The sequence below is a fragment of the Diceros bicornis genome, chromosome 4 (genome assembly GCF_020826845.1).
Source record: "Diceros bicornis minor isolate mBicDic1 chromosome 4, mDicBic1.mat.cur, whole genome shotgun sequence".
In the NCBI taxonomy this organism is placed as follows: Eukaryota; Metazoa; Chordata; class Mammalia; order Perissodactyla; family Rhinocerotidae; genus Diceros; species Diceros bicornis.
This window is the reverse complement of record NC_080743.1, coordinates 78,642,151-78,660,924: the sequence shown is the minus strand read 5'-3', so window position 1 is coordinate 78,660,924 and position 18,774 is coordinate 78,642,151. Positions and strand designations below refer to the sequence as shown.

General features: G+C 34.0%; 1 protein-coding gene across 1 annotated transcript in view; it reads right to left on the bottom strand.

The window, feature by feature from the left end:
* The window catches only part of RPS6KC1 (ribosomal protein S6 kinase C1), a 176,355-nt gene that overhangs the window by 107,772 nt on the left and 49,809 nt on the right, over positions 1-18,774 (bottom strand). Inside the window, exon 5 of the mRNA XM_058539841.1 lies at positions 11,484-11,577. Coding sequence (XP_058395824.1) covers positions 11,484-11,577 — 94 coding nt within the window. The remainder of the gene's footprint in view (positions 1-11,483; positions 11,578-18,774) is intronic.

Sequence of the window (18,774 nt, the reverse complement as noted above, 5' to 3'; positions counted from 1 at the left end):
AATCAGCCAAAAGAATATAAATTACGCGATTCATTTTTTCATACTATCCAAATCAATTAGGAAGGCTGTAATTTACTGATGAAAGTCAGTATCTAGCAATTTGTTTCAGCTTAGTTCATTCATTTTTGCACTCTCTCTCTATAGCTCTGGAAGACAATCTCTTTGTCTTAATTATCAAACTAAAACTGAAGACAAGTCTTTATCTAGCCTTGTTGTCAAAAGGAGTCTTGACCACAAGATCTTGTAAGCTGTTTATAGAAAGCTGATGCTTGTACACACAGCTACTGTGAACAACATTATGAAAAGGGGGAAAAAAGCTTTAGAGTAAAACAAAAAGAAATCCTTGAATCTCAGCTCTTAAAACTTACTATGCGACCAACATTAAGTTATTTAATAATATTACTTACTATGCAAGGCTTTAAATGAGGAATAGAGTTAGTGCGTGTAAGGCATAATAGACTATCACTAAATTATAACTATTATAGCAATTATATAATAATTATTTAACTATTATACAATGTATCCTCAGAGGTGTGCTTTTAGGTAACCACCCATATCTGGAAAATGTATGTCATTTAGCGTTTTTTTTTTAAAGGACTGAATTTTTAGAAATTTTTATTTCAGTAACTTCCACAAGCTTCTGGATAGAGCTTTGGTCTGTATTGACATCTTAGTTTTCTGACAGAAAACGAATAATAGGTGTTATTGAAACATTTAGCAATGAAAATTACTTCTCCCATTTCACATAACTGACTTCATGGTAAATGAGCATGACCTACAACAACGGTTATTAAACTTTCTGGTCTTAGGACCTCCCTTTACCTTCTTCAAAATGAGGACCTCAAAGAGCTTTTGTTTATGTGGATTATATCTGCAAATATTTACCAATATTGATATTTAGAAAACAGACTGAAAAATTTTTAATTGAACAGTAAAGCCCATTACATGTTAACATAATTTTTATAAAAAATAATATATTCTCCAAAACAAAAAATTATTTAGTGAGAGAAGTGGCACTGTTTTACATTTTCGCAAATCATGTTAACTGAAGAGGGCTAGATTCTCATATCTGATTCTGCCCTCAATCTGTTGTCATATGTTGTTCTGGTTGAAGAAAATGCTACATAGATGTGTAATTGAAAATGGAGTGAATATTTTAGTAACCTTTTCAAATAATTGTAGATATTCTTTTCTGATACTGTACAAAAACTCAACAAGTGGTAGTTTCTTAAAGCTTAGTTGCTATGTAGAATATAAACTCCTATCAATGAAATTTCTGTTTCTGGTACATTGAAATCCACTGGTCTGTCTGGCACACTGAATTGATCTTTTATCCATGCATGTCATTTTGAAAATACTGGTTCCCTGAGTTACAGAGATCTTCTTTTTTTTTTTTTTTTAATTTTTTGTTTATTGCAGTAACATTGGTTTATAACATTGTAAAAATTTCAGGTGTACATCATTGTACTTCTATTTCTGCAGAAAGACTAGAAGAAATTACCCAAGGTGAACAGGTAAAAGAGAAAAGAATTAAAAAGAGTGAGGACAGTCTAAGGGACCTCTGGGACAACATCAAGTGCACTAACATCCGTGTTATAGGTGTCCCGGAAGGAGAAGAGCGAGACAAGGGGGCAGAGAATCTATTTCAAGAAATAATAGATGAAAACTTCCCTAACCTAAGGAAGGAAACAGACATCCAGGTACAGGAAGCACAGAGAGCCCCAAACAAGATAAACCCAAAGAGGCCCACACCAAGACACATCATAATCAAAATGTCCAGAATTAAAGATAAAGAGAGAATCCTAAAAGCCGCAAGAGAATGTCAAGTTACATATAAAGGAAACCCCATAAGGCTATCAGCTGACTTCTCAGCAGAAACCTTACAGGCTAGAAGAGAATGGCACGATATATTTAAAGTGCTAAAAGAAAAAAACTTACAGCAAAGAATACTCTACCCAGCAAGGTTATCATTCAAAATGGAAGGAGAGATCAAAATTTTCCCAGATTTTCTAAATGGTGACAAATTTCATTATTACAATATCCCCCCAAAAATCACATTTGTTACTATCACCACTAATCTCATCAGAAAATTCTGTAAGTATTGGGAAACTGTCAAGCTTAACATGGCAGATACAAGTTCTCCAAAATTCTAATCTTGGGTTGAAAACTCGAATTTTATCATTGGCAAAAATTACTGTCAGTTGTTTTCCTTGAAGTGTCAGCTCACTTTATTCACTTTCAAAAAATATCTACCAAATATCCAAGTCTGAATAATGATAGTTTGTCTGCCAATCATTCTTTCAAGCAAAAATCGTGTCCCAGGAAAAAAAGCAGCTAGTTTATCGTTCAAACAACTGTACAAGTGCTTTTCCTCAAGACAACCATGGTAGTTCAATATGCAGAAGAGTTTTATGTATACTTCCATTTCCTCACACAGAATATCAAAAAGACATGCACCCCAGAGCTGAGATTTAATAAAATTAACAGTTTTTACTGCTTTATCAAGGACATTCTTAGGTGAAATTAGCATTGGTATTACTATAAGTATGTGCAATGATTACTGTTACAGTCTGATGTCACTGTCACTGTCTTGATTCATGCTCAGGCACAGCAGTTTTACCCACCATTGCTTTTGCATCATCAGTGCAAATGTCAACACAATGAAAAATGCAAATAATTTCCTGGATTATTATCAAAATAGTTTCTGCCTTGGGGACCCCCTGAAAAGATCTCAGGAATACTCAGTGGTCTGAAGATCATACTTTGAGAGGCAACTGATCTAGTTCATTAAATAAGATTGACAACAGGGTTATGTAAAAATTAGGTTTGGGAACAACCAGGAGATCTTTATCACCATTGAATACTGATTACCAAGTTTCTCAGAAAAGAAAATGTATTAAGAAGAAAATTATTTCTTCAGAATCATATACTAAGCCAATATTAAAGGTGGATTAGACTATACAATTCCAGATCAGGGGTCAGCAAACGTTTTTTCTGAGAGCCAGAGAATGAATATTTTAGGCTTTGTGGGCCACATAATCTCTGTCACAATTAATCAACTCCGGTATTGCAGCATGGAAGCAGCCACAGACAATACATACATGAATAAGCACGGCTGTGTTCCAATAAAATTTCATTTATAAATGTTGAAATTTGAATTCCATAGAATTTTCACATTCCACAAAATAATATTCTTTTGAATTCCGTCAACCATTTAAAAGTGTAAAAACCATTCCTAGCTTGTAGGTCATATAAAAACAGGTAGCAGGCCAGATCTGGCCCACGGGCCATAGTTTGTCAACCCCTATTATAGACTTAAATTGCTTACTTCATGTCAAATAAAGTAAGTTAGGGTAAAAACATGTTTACTGGCAGCTTAGTTCAAATTTCAAGTCAGCTTTAGAAACTATTTTGGCACCCTGTCAATACATCCTGTTTTCAGAGGTTTTTTTCCAAATCCTTAGAATGCCCATAAAGAACTAATTTTGTTCCCTAAAAGGAACGGATTTCATTAAATCCACAATTTCAGATGAGATTCATTGGACCTAGTGGAAATCTTTTCAATCCCCTGACATTTCAACTGTACAGACAGTACTTGAAAATCAAAATCTTTTACAGCAATCTACAAAATTATTTATCCACTGTTCTGAAAAGTACATAAACTTTATAAGAGATTTTTAAAATAATTTTTAAATACTTTATGTATTTCAATGCAAATTTATTTCCTTAAATGGTGTCATTATATAACTTGGTCCATTGAAATTAATAAACAAATAGACAAAGTCAAAAAAATGTTCTGGTTTATATGGCTAATCACAAAAGAAAGGAAATGCTGCTATAAATCTTTTGTCTGCTCTCCTGTGTCTTGCCACTATAACCTTCACATCATCTATCACATTGTACTGTTTCATGCTTGGCCTGATCTTCCTTTCAAACAAGAACAATAATACCAAAGGGCAAGAGGGTAAAGTTATGTGTACTCAGTTTCTTGACTTTTGACCACAAAAATCTAGTGACATACTCATATTTCCTCTTACCTTTCCAACCTCATTTTATTAGCAAAGGAAATCATAATTAAATGAAATTAGACCAGAAAAGTAAGATCACCAAAACACCTAGGGAGAAAGTCAGACAGTAAAAGTAATAAATACTCTATACAAATTACTTCTTTTTCAAATTCTACCTAATTTTAAATGAAGAATCTTTCAAAGTAAGCAATCAAATAAAAACTAGCAGGTTAGGAAGAGGAATTTTTTTAGCCTAACTGGGAGAAGCAAAGGGAAACAAAATGACTGCTTCTGGTTTAACCTTTTTGGAAGACAATTTGGCAGTTCCTATCAGATGCAAAATATGTTTATATCTTTGACCTAGAAATTCAGTAATTTCTACCAAAAACAATTAGAGATGTGAAAAAAGATCTATATACAAGAATACCCATCATAAAAATTAACGAAAATTTGGAAATAACAAATTCCTAATAATAGGCAACTATGGTACACTCTATGACAAAATATTATACAGCTATTAAAAATTGTTACAGAAGAATGTTTAATGCTAAAGTATTCATGATCTATTACACAAAGACAAACTGCAAAGCAGTGTTTTGCTATAATTCTAATTTAAAAACACAAAGAAAAAAGGCTAGAAAAGTACACTAAACACTAAGAGTAATTTTCTCTGTATGGTGGCATTACAGGTGACTCTTATCATATATTCCTTGTATGTACATGGCAAGCCCTTAAGGTTCTGTATATAAGGGATATCAAAGGAGATGCAGCAAGGGCTAAAATTGGGAATTTGTTTGCGAATAAAGATATGTTATACAGATATCATTTATGAAATATAGGCCTATATGAATCATCCAGCAGCCAGTGCCAAGGAACTCCTAATTTAATAGAGAAGATAGGAATGATTATAAAGACAGATCTGTTTAAAGCAGACTAACCCCTAACACTTCTTCCTTGTCTATCTTCTTCCTTTAATTCTCCTCTTAAGATGCAACCTACCATTCCTGAAAAGCCTAACCCTATCATATCTCCTTGACCATACAGTGCAACTAACCATCTTCTAGTACTCTCTGATATCTTTCTCCTCCATATTTAAGCAATTTCTAAATTCCTTTCTTCTCAATGAAGTAGTCCCCAAACAGCTCAAGAAGAACACGCCCCTTCACCACCACAATGAATTTTGTATATATACATATGTATACATATATATGTGTGTGTATATACACACACACTCAGTACCTAGTTTAATCCTCTTAAATCCTTAACATATCTACTGAATACAGTGCTTGCTTAACTCCTTGAAATCATGGTCCTGTCATTCAACCTCTTTTATACAAAGCTACATATAAACATCACATGAAGTAGAGACTAGCTCCCTAAAGCCCAGAAAGAAAGTTAACAAGTAAGATATAGGCAGGTTCTCAGTTCAGGTGAGTAGGAAGAACATTGTGGAAAAGGCAGGGCAACAACTGACAATACAGTGACTATCTGTCAAAAGTTAAACCAACCTGAAGTCAATCCATGTTTAAAGGGTCCCTCTGGGCCAGCATGAGAGTAAAAGACGCATCCTTCACCAACACCATCAAGTCAAAAACCTAAGCCTTTTTGGAAGGATACAGGGGTGGGGGAAAGTCAAAGGTTCTATGAAAGCGTTCTGCCTCCAGGTTCCTATCACAGAGATTCAAGTCTCGGGGCTATTAGAGGGCCCCAGGTGACTGGTTAAAAGGCAGCTACAGACATGAGGGGTTTATTTAGCATCCCAGTTCACCTACCTACCCTCACCTTCTGTGCTTTGAACTGCTCAGAGTAGGGCAGTATAGTGAAATCTGTCTAGGATACCATCTCTGAAAGGCACCAGGGGAAAAGGTTGAGTTGCCATAGAAAGAAATCTTTATACTATAAACTATCAGAAATCTGTATTTGAAGACCATCTGCAAAAAGAGATCAGTTTCCTTTAGAACAACAGGTGGTCTCTCATGGCCGACTATATATAAAATACATGGCCTCATTATTATTAGCTGATAGCTTTCACTGAGCCCTGAGGTTCAAATATTGCCATAGTCAACAAAAGGGAATTTCTACTTTTCCTAGTAGCAATGACTCATGCTTCACACACAAAGCAAGTTATCTAGCCAGCAGAACAAAGGTCACCCGGAGGTAGAAGACATACATATCAATCTCCATTAAGAAACAAGCCCTTATAAATATGATTTTAAGTGAACACCTAAAGCTAAAACTTGATGCTAGTTAAGACTCCTGTACTCGATTACCAACTCAACATTCAGTAATAGCTATTGCTACCGAAAAGAAACATTCTTTTGATGTTTCACATTTTTATAACGTCCTTGGGACCTGTCTTTGCTTCACCCTTGAAAATTTATGAAAAGAGTTTCAGAATATCTACCGTATATTTGGTGAATAACAAAATAAGCTCAGAAAACAACACATCAATCACAATTACAACCTTAATACTGTTATCTTATGATGAACAACAAAAATCTATGAGTTGGCTTTCCTTTCTACCTAATAAACTTTTTATGCTGCTCTACTCCATAACCTTCTCTGCAAGTCAAGCCTGCTACCTGCACACAAGTAGCTCACACTGAGCTTTCTACATCACATATGTATGCTCTCTGCCTTCCTCTCCATAAAATCGAATCTCTTCATTTCACAACATAGTTCTGTGACTGCTATTAAATACCAGGAGTGCCCTGACTGCCTTAGGCACATGGCTTAACTTCTCTGAAATTCCAATTTTTAATTAAATAATTAATAAGAGATTTATGTGTATCATTCCCAATGTTCCTTCTACTCTAAAACCCGCTCCTACAATATATTGTGAAATTTTTATTATTTGTCTCACCCAACCCCTAAACTCCAACATTATCCAACATTATCCTCAATAGCCCTAGGGTTTGTAAGTCAATATTGATAATTTGTATCATTGGTTTTACATGCACACACACCCACAATGACACATTCTCATTTGTGATTATCTTGAAAACAATGACCTGTTCTTTTTTTCCTATTTATTTCAAGCTCCCCCACCAAAGAAAATTCAACTAAAAAGGGACAGTGAATAAAAGCTAAGTAGATAAGCACTTAAGAGAAAAAGGAACATCAAACTGAATAAGCACACTCTAACATAATACAGGAGGGCCTAAAATAATCTCAGTAACAAGATTTAAAGTTCTCATGGTGCCACCTAGTGGACATTTGCACTAAATTCTACTTTAAATTTAAATTACTTTTAATTAGGCTTTCTATATTTTGTCATCCTACACTACATGGTGTAGTGCACAGACTTTAAGTTTGTCTTAAAAACTCATTTAGGGTGTTAAGTAGTCAATCAACTGAAGAATATTCCTTTTTAAAATGATCCTGCCCCAAAGACTCAACTTTAAATCGACTAAACGAAAATAACACCAATAAGAAAAAGAAAATATAATAATAATAAAAAGGTATTTTGATACAGAAGAATTTTGTTCAAACTTAAATAGCTATACACCTTTCCAATTAGTCCCCCCTAATGTTTTAAGTATAATCAACAGTATTCAACTGTTGTTGAACTGTCAACAGTACTAAACTGTTAACACAGTTTAACTATAATCTTTGTGCTTATCTACATAATGGAAAAAATTATTACCCTGCCATCAAATTAATACACAAATCTTGAAAGTGATTTTAAGAGATCCCTTTCAGAGACCAGTGATAGATGCTATTCTCAAAATGTACACAGCATTTACTCTAAAATAGTTAATTCAAGACAGTTTAATAGATCCTTTCTTGTGTCTACAATTCTTACAATGAGCACCTAGGAAGATCTTAATCCACAATTCACAGGCAAAAAAAAAAAAGGTAAATTTGGCTACTCAGGGAGACGTTCAAGAATATTCACTCTTAAGAGCTGCGACATAGAAGAAGCTGATCTCTCCCTTTGTATTTGTGGTTATGATCACCTAATTATTTTCTCTTATTTGCTGCATACACCTGGAAAATGTCCCTCCCAAAACCGCAAAGGAAGTCAAGTAACGTATTAGGAAGAGGAAATGACACAGGTTACCAGATGAGACTATAGCAACATCAAAGGCTCCAATATCAAGGCCAGCATGACAGTACAGCAAACTATATCCTTCAAAGAGGCCAACAAATGAGTGAAAAATGTCAAGAAGCTCAATTCCCATGTACCATTTTGGCCAGATATCCACAAACGTCATAGTAACTTCATAGCTAAGTTTAATCCAACAAAAAAGATCGAAGTTTCAAAAGGAAATAAGAAGTTAACAATCAATTAAATCTTTTTTCATCTTTGAGAAAATATATAGTTTAATTTCTCTGAACAAAGGAGATCAAGAGTAACTAGCATTTTATTTTAAAAACATAAAACAACGTTAACCTTTTATCTAAAAACCTACTGAATAATTTTATAATTTTCAACTTCATATTAGATAAAATATATTTACCAGTTAATCACCAAATTATTGGTTTTTATGAAACCTTAAATGGGTTTCCTTTATCCCACTGTGCTATAAAAAGATAATTTTTTTAAAAACCACTAACCCAGCTCTTCATGTTTTTCTCAGAAAACTTTCTTTCAAGGTAAATTAAGACTTGTTGATTGCATTTTTATGGTACTAATAAAAATAATGATCACTTAGCCTCTACATCTGTTCTCTGAGAGGTGATATACTTGCCATGTCATTCTAACTCTAACCGAAGGACCTTGAAACAGCAGACTATATATTAAGATTTGCCCCTATGACTCATTCCATTGGCAAATTAAATTACAAGTATGAAAAACGAATCCACCTTCAAAACATCATTTAAAGTACTACACTCAGAGGAGTTGTTATGGAGTGAATCACTTCCTCACATTTTGGGTCTAAATCCAAATCACACGCATTTGCCACCACAATCCCTCTACAACCCTCCCTTTCGCTGCATACCTATGGGGCTTGGCTGGCTGCCGGCTTTCCTGCTCTTTTGCTACTAGAAGCCCCTCCCCCCCCACCCCCTTGGTTTGTCTCCTGGGTTTGCAGACCTTTTGGTACGAAAGTAAATCTTCCACTTGCCCAGCATGCCAGACAATCTCAGTCATTTCCCCTCTCCAATAACAATGAATTTGCAAGCTGTATGACACTCTGATCTGTATTTGTCAACAAGGTGTCTTTCAGCTGGATTAATTAGCCAGGCATAAAGGCTTTCAAAGGGAGAGGGTAAAAAACATAAGCATTAACAGCATTTCCAGTTCATGTGTTTCATTCTTCATGAATCACAGTGTGTTTTAGAGATGGTAATATAGTTGGAAAACTATGCACTGAAAAGATAAATTGGCAGTATTACTTTAAGGTATAACTCTTTCTCTGTGTTTTTAACAGAAATGTTGCCTCTTATAAAAGATAATTCCTTCTAAGGAAAACCCATCTTTTTGAAACCTCAAAGGTAAACTCTGCAACAACTGCTGTAGGCAGGGTGGCCCAAGCTGCCCAGTTTGCCCGAACCAGTCCTGGTTTATGCTTGCTCTCTTGGTGTACTTATTAACAGCATCCTCTTTAATTTTCAGAAGTGTCTGAGTTTGGACAATAAGTTAAGAGCTCGGCCTAGCTTTAGGTTATATCTCTTTTAACATTAATACAGCCACCCTTTTATCCTGAACAGCCTTCCATAGTTTAGAAAATATTCTTCCATCTCAAGAAAAGTCATTCCTAATAATAATGCTCCCCCTTCTCTCCTAAACTACAGCAAAGGACAAAAGACGTTTGCACCGCTCCCGCCCATGACTACCTTAAACTAAAATAGGCTCCTGAGACACCCTTCTCTCACCATGGCTGACTCCCACCTAGTAATAAAGGCTTATTGTGGGTATCAAAAGAACATAACCATTCCCAAATCACCCAACTTTCAATTCTCATATCAAAAAGTAAAGAGAAAGAGAAAAGAAACATTCTGCAATTTCCAAGAACTGTACTCATCATTGAATATTTTCCTACAAATCTTTCTAGCTCTCCTATTTGTCCTATATTAGACGTCACCGAATCAGCAAGTTGCATAGGCGGAAAACACCCTCTCCCTCTTTCTCCAGAGGAGGGTTATCTCTGAGGCAACAACCAGATCAGGTTATCCCAGAGAAGTCACCTTTCAAGGAAACTAGTTCTATTAACAGAATGACATTGGGATCCCGAGCAGGGACTAATTAAATTTTCCAAAGCCTAGAAAGGATCTCAGATCAAAATAGGTGATGAGGAATAGATTTTTTTCCCAAAAAACATATGATGGATTGTAAAGTAAAATTACTGTCAATAATGTTTTTCTATGATCTTGGCTGATTCAAGATGGAGTCAAAGGTATTGAGGACTCAGTGGAGACCCCTGAGCCTGAGGTCTCCACACATTACACAGAACACTGGGTGTAAGTTAATGGACTTTGCTTTTAAGGCAATGGGAGCGACCATGAAAAACAAGAAAAGTTAATCACTTCTTAATGTGGTAGCACCAGAAAAAATTATAAATTTTATGTTCTTCAGCACACACAATGGATGAGAAGTTCTTGCTCCTAGCAAATCAAGACGGGAATTTACTGCAACAGATCTAGGTCAATGTGTCTGTTGATATGACATCAGTACATATCTCCACAAAAACATCACTGCAGTGAGATTATGGCTACCTCTCATGTTAGTCGTAAAGCATCCTCCTCTACCATAAACTCTTACTCATGAAAGAGATCAAGAAATATTATCTACTCTTTGATTTTACTTTTACGTAAACCAAACCTAAGCTACTTCAAACAAATCTAACTACCTATTTTTAAGGATTCTCCCCACCTCTGTCCCTAGACCTCTTATTTTTTAATTCCAAAATCTTCCCTGGAAGAAAACTAACTAAGGAAATCCAAAGACCAAAATGTATGCATTTTAAATCTTCACAGAAATTTAAGGATAGCTTAATAAAGGAATAAAACAAGAGATTAGGCATTTTGAATTAAAGTGACTACAAGTACAAAAATTGTTTTGGTTTAGACTCATGTTATTATAAAACATATCAGAAACCCTAAAAACTACCTTAGGTTTATTCTTTCTGGGTATATGACTAAACTTTTAAACCCAGTCTTGAAATTAATTGTCTAAAAGTCAAATGCTGCTAAATGAACTTTAGCAAGGCATTCTTATACTAAACAATACAAATTCTGAACAGTCATTACACCACATTTCATCAAATCTAAGATGCCATTAATTGTAGGATGAATCATTATTTTACACATCATTAAGAAAGAAAAAAGCTAACAATTAAATGTAAGATATCACAGACCCAATATTACGCACCCAATATCAGTGATGTTAAAATGTGAAGGAGAAAAAGTATCTTAGATTTAGTGAAATACTCTCAAATTTCTATATTCATCTATTTTTTGCAATGCAGATATGATATATAGTCTTCTGCAATCAAAACCATTGAAATTAAAACAATTAAAATCTCTTACCTTCTGTACTACACTCAGGAAAGCTATCAATGAGGGAATCCGAATAAGCTTCAGCAGGACCAATCAATTCAGAACCATCATTAATTATTCCACCCTATAAAGATCAGAGTAATTGTGTTTCATTGTCAATAAGAGTATTTAAAAATCAGTCATAAATGAAAAACAGTAATCTCAACTGAGTATGTATAAGAATTACATAAAACTATCTATCAATCTAAATTATCCTTGCTTTTAAAAAATCAGTAGGAATATCAATATTGGTTCATCAATTGTAACAAATGTACCACACCAATGCAAGATGTTAATAACAGGAAAAACTCTGTGAGGGGAAAGGGAATATATGGGAAAACTCCATACTTTCTCCACAATTTTTCTGTAAACCTAAAGTGCTCTAAAAATTATCCATTATAAAAAAATTCAATAGGAATATTATGTTAATAATAATATGTGGCTCTTTATAAAAGCATACTTTTTTAATCTATAAAAAGTACTCATAAAAAATTGCAAAAGAAAATACACACCAGTTAAAGAATATTGTTCAGCATCCTTAAAGACTGGTCATTCTAATTAGTGATAAATGATGGACTCCATTAGGAAGTCATTTAATTTTATCAAATTAAAAACTACAACATATCACATAGCACCTCAAGTAATTCCAGAAGTACCTTAAATTTGAAAACCATGTGAACACAGTGTAAGTAAAGCTAAATAAATTTAAGATATTTTTATTAAAGAGACACATTTTTAGTAAATATAAAATTGATTTCAGAGGGCCGGCCCCATGGCATAGTGGTTAAGCTCGCACGCTCCGCTTCGGCGACCCGGGGTTTGCAGGTTCAGATCCCGAGTGCAGACCCACACATCACTCATCAAGCCATGCTGTGGCAGGCGTCCCACATATAAAGTAGAGAAAGATGGGCACAGATTTTAGCCCAGGGTCAATCTTCCTCAGCTAAACGAGGAGGATTGGCAACAGACATTAGCTCAGGGCTAATATTCCTCACAAAAAAAAAAAAGAAAGAAAAATTGATTTCTCCATGTGACCATCATTTCAATTCTATATTTAGGTTTGCAAATTCAGGCCTCAAAAGACTATTTTCTCTTACTCTACATGCAACTAGAGAACACCATTATCAGGCAAGGAGTGGAGGTATGATTTTGTGCTATGGCTTTACGGACTGAATGCTCCAATCACAGACATAAGAGTTTATAATCCTTAAATAATTATAACTAACTAAAATGATAACTCTTCTACTCATTAACATCTTTCCTTCTACCTTCCACCAACAGTTCTATGCCCCTAAACACTACTACCAGAATAGCAAAACCCAAGAGAAATACAAGACCCCTACTTCCTCTCTATGTCAGCACAAAGAACTCAATGACTATCTTTAACTAACCAAAAGTCTCCCTGCCAGCTTATTTTTAAGAAACAGAAATTTGAAATGGTTCCTCTCAAATTACCAAATTTTACTTCCCAGAGTGTTAAGTGAACTGAAACTTTAAAAATGATTATTCTCTTTAGGAGCAAGAATTTATATTACTTTACTCTATTTCTTTATTAAAATACTCAAATCACAGCTTACATCTGAATTTTTCTCCAAAAAAAAAAAGAGTATCTATTCTAGACTAAGCCATCCTTTAAACAACATCCAAACCAAATCTTAAGAAAATTTGCAAGTATTCTTGAGAATTTTAACAAAGTTGATTTTATTTACAATCTCACTTAACAGAAAGTTCCTTTCAACTAATTAACTACCTCTTCCACCACCAAGTGTGTGACTTTAAGTTGACTACCTATAAAATGGAAATAACGTCTATAAATAATTCAAGGAGTTAAGACTAAAAGATTTCATACACATAAAGTATTTAGAACGATGTAAGCACTCAATAAATTTTTATTTATTATTATTATCAAAATTATCAAAAATATTAACCTTTTGGTGTTCTTGAGTATGCAGTAAAAGGAAACTCTTATTACATAGCATGTTAAAGTTTGTTAAAGAAAAGTCAATCTAGGGGAGAAGGAGTTCGGGTACGGTAGAATAAGTAGATCAGCAAATGCTCCCCACAAAAGGCAATGATAAAACTAAAGAAAATTGTCAAAACAATCATTTGAGAGCTCTGAAAATTGACCAAAACATAAAGCAAATGAAGAAGTGGTTACTCATGAAAAACCACAGAACCACAGGTAAGAACTGTGGGAGTCTGTGGCATTCTTGCCTAGGGGTTGCTCCCATGTTCCATCCCAGCTCTGTTGCCATGGTAATTATACAAGGGAAAAGCAAGCCTTGAAAACCAACAGATTCACTTGCAGAGGAAGCTGGCATAATTTGGAGTGAAGCACAGAAAAACATCCACCCCAAACAGTGTTATCAGCAACAGTAGCAATCTCAGTGCCAAACAAACGGCAAGGAACAGTGGCTCAGCAAGTATGAAGTTGCGGTAAGCAAAAGACCAGCACATTAGCCATTTAGCAGGGAGATCCAGCAAATAACACAGCCACAGGAGTTCTTAACAAGCTCTCTACCCATCCATGCAGGAGAGACCAGAGAGGGATCAAGCCATCTACAAATACCTGGCAAATCATGAGATGGTGCACACACACACAGAGGAAATGCAAGGGATCCCAAAGGAAAGTAAAAGCCAGGGCAACCTTAAAAACTGCTTAAACTCTGAAAACAGGCAAAGAGGAGAAGCACATAATGGAACAAAGTGTTTAAGTACAAGCAAAGATCAATTACTGGCTGACCACTAAGCCATGTTGATACAGGGCTAACCTCTACTTAGTCAGGCTTAAAAATAAAATAAAAATTAAAAACTGAACAGAGATATCAGCAGTCATACACTGCACATTAAACAGACTGCACAGATTTAGTACAGACATATTACTAAACACACTAACAAAATAACAGCAACAATCCTGAGGGGGAAAAAAACAGAACTCAGAGTTGTCATAATATATTATCCAAAAGTTCCAGTTTTCAACAAAATAATTACGAGACATACAAAGAAACAGGAAAGTGTATGTTCCACATACACGGGGAAAAAAAGCAGTCAACAGAAACTAAGTCTGAGGGGGCAAAGATGTTGGACTTTAAAAGGCAAAAACTTCAAAGCAGCTATTTATAAACATGTTCAAATAACTGAAAGAAATCATCATTAAAGAATTAAAGGAAAGTATGATGACTATGACCCACGAAATAGCAAATATAAATAAAGAGAAATTATAAAAAAGAACCAAATGAAGCATTATCCATAATAGCCAAAAGTAGAGACAATCCAAATGTCTACCAGCTGATGAATGGATAAACAAAATGTGTTACACTCATATCGGCTCAATGGAATATTATTCAGCCATAAAAAGGAATGAAATACTAATATATGCTACAACATGGATGAAACCTGAAAACATTAAACCACGTGAAAGAAGCCAGATGCAAAAGATCACATATTGTATGATTCAATTCATGTGAAATGTCCAGAATAGGCAAATCCATCAAGGAAAGTAGATTAGTGGTTGCTAGGGATTGGGGCAAGTGGGGAAGGAGGAGTGCAAGCTAATGGGTATGAGGTTTCTTTATGGGGTGATGAAAATGTTCTGGAATTAGATAGTGATAATGGTTGCATAACTTTGTGAACATACTAAAAACCACTGAACTGTACACTTTAAAATGGTAAATTTTATGTTATGTGAATTAATCTCAAATTTAAAAAAAGAACCAGATAGACATCCTGAAGTTATAAAGCATAGTAACAAAATTTAAAATTCACTAGAGGAGTTCAACAACAGATATGAGAAAGAATAATCATCAATGAACTTGAAGATCAATCGAAACTACACAATGAAGATCATAGGAAAAAAAGACCAACTAATAATAAAGAGAACCAGAGAGAGCTGTGGGATAATATCAAGCATACCAACTTACATGTAATGGGAGTACCAGACAGACAAGAGGGAGACAGGGGCTGAAAAAATTATTTGAAGAGACAAGGGTGGAAAATTTCCAAAGTCTGATGAAAAACATTAATCTACAAATAAAGACGACAAATCAAACCCCGAACAGAATAAACAGAAAGAGATCAACACCTAGATTCACACTGTTGAAAGACAAAGGCTAAATTCTGAAAGCAGCAATAGAAAAAGACTTATACAGTGGAACTACAGGACAATTAACAGCTGACTTCTCATTAAAAAAAAAAAACACAATGAAGGACAGAAGGCAGTGGAATGATAAATTCAAGGTGCTAAAAGAAACACTGTCGATCAACAATTCTATGCATCCAGCAAAACAATCCTTTAAAAATGAAGGGTAGAGGCCGGTATGGTGGCATAGTCGTTAAATTCATATGCTCCACTTCAGCAGCCCAGGGTTTGTGGGTTCAGATCCCAGGTGTGGACCTATGCACTGCTTATCAAGCCACACTGTGGCAGGCGTCCCATATATTAAAAAGTAGAGGAAGAAGGGCATGGATGTTAGCCCGGGGCCAATCTTCAACAAAGAGGAGGACTGGCAATGGATGTTAGCTCAGGGTTAATCTTCCTCATAAAAAAAAACAACAACAGAAATGAAGAGTAAACAAAAACATTTCCAGACAAAGACTGAGAGAATCTGCTGCTAGCAAACTTGCCTTACACAAAAAAAGAAGCTACAGAAAATCCTTCAAGCTGAAAGAAAATGACAACATATGGTAATTCAAATCCACCTGAACAAATAAAGAACAAGTATTTACCAAAAAAAGTAAATATGAGGGCAAATATAAAAGACTATATAAATATGTTTTTCTCTTTTCTTAACTTTTTTAAAACACATCAGATTGAATAACAATGATCATAACACTGTATTGCTGGGTTTATAATATATTTGAGGTATACACATGAAAATACTAACACAAAAGAGGGGGAGTAAATAGAGCTTTACAGAGTAAACTTTCTATATTTTACTGGAATTAAATCAGTATTAATATCAAGTAAATTGTCATAAATTAAAATGCATATTTTAATCCTTAGAGCAACCACTAAGAATATAACTCAAAAAAAAAGGAATTTAAATGATATAATAAATAATATTTATTTAACACAAAAGATGGCATAAAGGAGAAACAAAGGAACAAAAAATATGAGACATATAACAAATAGCAAAAAGGCAGACAAAAATTCAATCATATCAACAATTACTTTAAATATAAAAGGACTAAATACGGAATCAATGACAGCAATTTTCAGACTGGATAAAAAAATAAGATCAAACTATAAAGTGCATGTAAGAAATATCCTTTAGATTCAATAACACATACAGACTGAAAGCAAAAGAATGAAAAGAAAGGTACCATGCAAAAAGTGACTGTAAGAGACCTAGAGTAGCTATATTAAAATCACACACAAGAGACTTTAAGATAAATATTAGTAAAGACAAAAAGGGACATATCATAAGGCTAAGAAAATAAATTCATCAGGAAGATATAATCATTATAAACATATATGCACATGCCAACAGAGCCCCAAAATAAAGAAAGAAAAACTTAACAGAACTAATAGGAGAAATAGAAAATTCAACAATAATAATTGGGGACTCCAATACTTCACTATCAATAATTGACAGAACAACTAGACAGAAAATTAGTAAGGATACAGAAGACTTAAATAACACTATCAACCAACTTGAACTAACTGACATTCACATAAAACTCCACCTGACAACAGAATGTATATTCCCATCAAGCAAACATGGAACATTCTCCAGGATAAAATCAGGTCTTAATAAAGTTAAAAGGACTGAAATCATATAAAATATGTTTTTCTGACCACAACCACAAGAAAACAAAATTAGAAATCAACAACAAGAAAAAACTTTAGGAAATCCAAAAATATTTGGAAATTAAAGAACATATTTCTAAACAACCAATGGGTCAACAGAAAAATCATTTTAAAAAATCAGAAAATACACTAAACTGAATAAAAATGAAAACAAAACATAAAAATGTAGGGGACGAGGCTCAACCAGTGCTAACAGAGAAATTTATAGCTGTAAATGCCTATATTAGACAAGAAGAACCATCTCAAATCAATAACAAGCTTCCATTTTACGAAATTGAAGAATTAAAGAGCAAAGTAAATCCAAAGCAAGCAAAAGGAAGGAAATAAAGTTTAGAGCAGAAATCAAAGAAATGAAATTAAAAAATAGAGAAAAACCAATGAAACCAAATTGGTCCTTTGAAAAAATCAACAAAAATATCAAACTTTAGCTAGACTCACCAAGAAAAAAACAGACAAGACACAAATTATGAAAATCATGAGAGAAAGAGGGGACATCACTACCATCCCTAGAGAAATTAAAAGCATTGTAAGGGACTACTATAAGAATTTTATGCCAACAAATTACACAATTTAGATGAAAACTCCCAGGAAGACACAAGTTACGAAAGTTGATTTAAAAAAAAAGAGAAAATCAGAATAGACTTATAACAAGTAAATAAACTGAATTAGAATTTTAAATCTTCCCACATCAATTCTACTCCTAGGTATATACCTAAGAGAAATGAAAATATATGCCCATGCAAAAACTTACATGCCAATATTTATAACAGCATCATTCATAATAGCCAAAAGGAGGAGACAACCCAAGTGTGCATCAACTGATAAATAAAAATGCAGTATATCCATGAATCTATACAAAGAAATATTATACAACCATTTTAAAAAAATGAAGTACTGATACATACAACATGGATAAACCTTTAAAGCATAATGCTAAGTGAAAGAACACAACTCTATTCACAATAACCTCAAAAGAATAAAAAACTTAGTAGTGAATTTAACAAAAAAAAGCACCAGACATATCCTGAAAATTGTAAAACATTGCTGAGACAAATTAAACAATAGCTAAATAAATGGAAAGTCATTTCATGTTCACAGATTGGAAGACAATACTGTTAAGAAAACAATTCTCTCCAAATTGAACTACAAATTTAATACAATTCCAATCTAAATTTCATCAGAATTATTTGTACCTATGGATAAACTGATGCTAAAATTTTTTATGGAAATTCAAGGGACTCAAAATTGCCATATAAATTTTGAAAAGATACAAATAAAGTGGGATAACTTATACTATCTGATTTCAAAACTTATTATAAAGCCACAGTAATCAAGACAGTACGGTACTGGTATAAGAAAGGCACATGGATCAATAGAACACATCAAAAGTCCAGAGATAAACCATTACACTTACAGTCAATTCATTTTCAGCAACAGCACCAAGGCATTCACCAGCAAAACGATAGTCTTTTC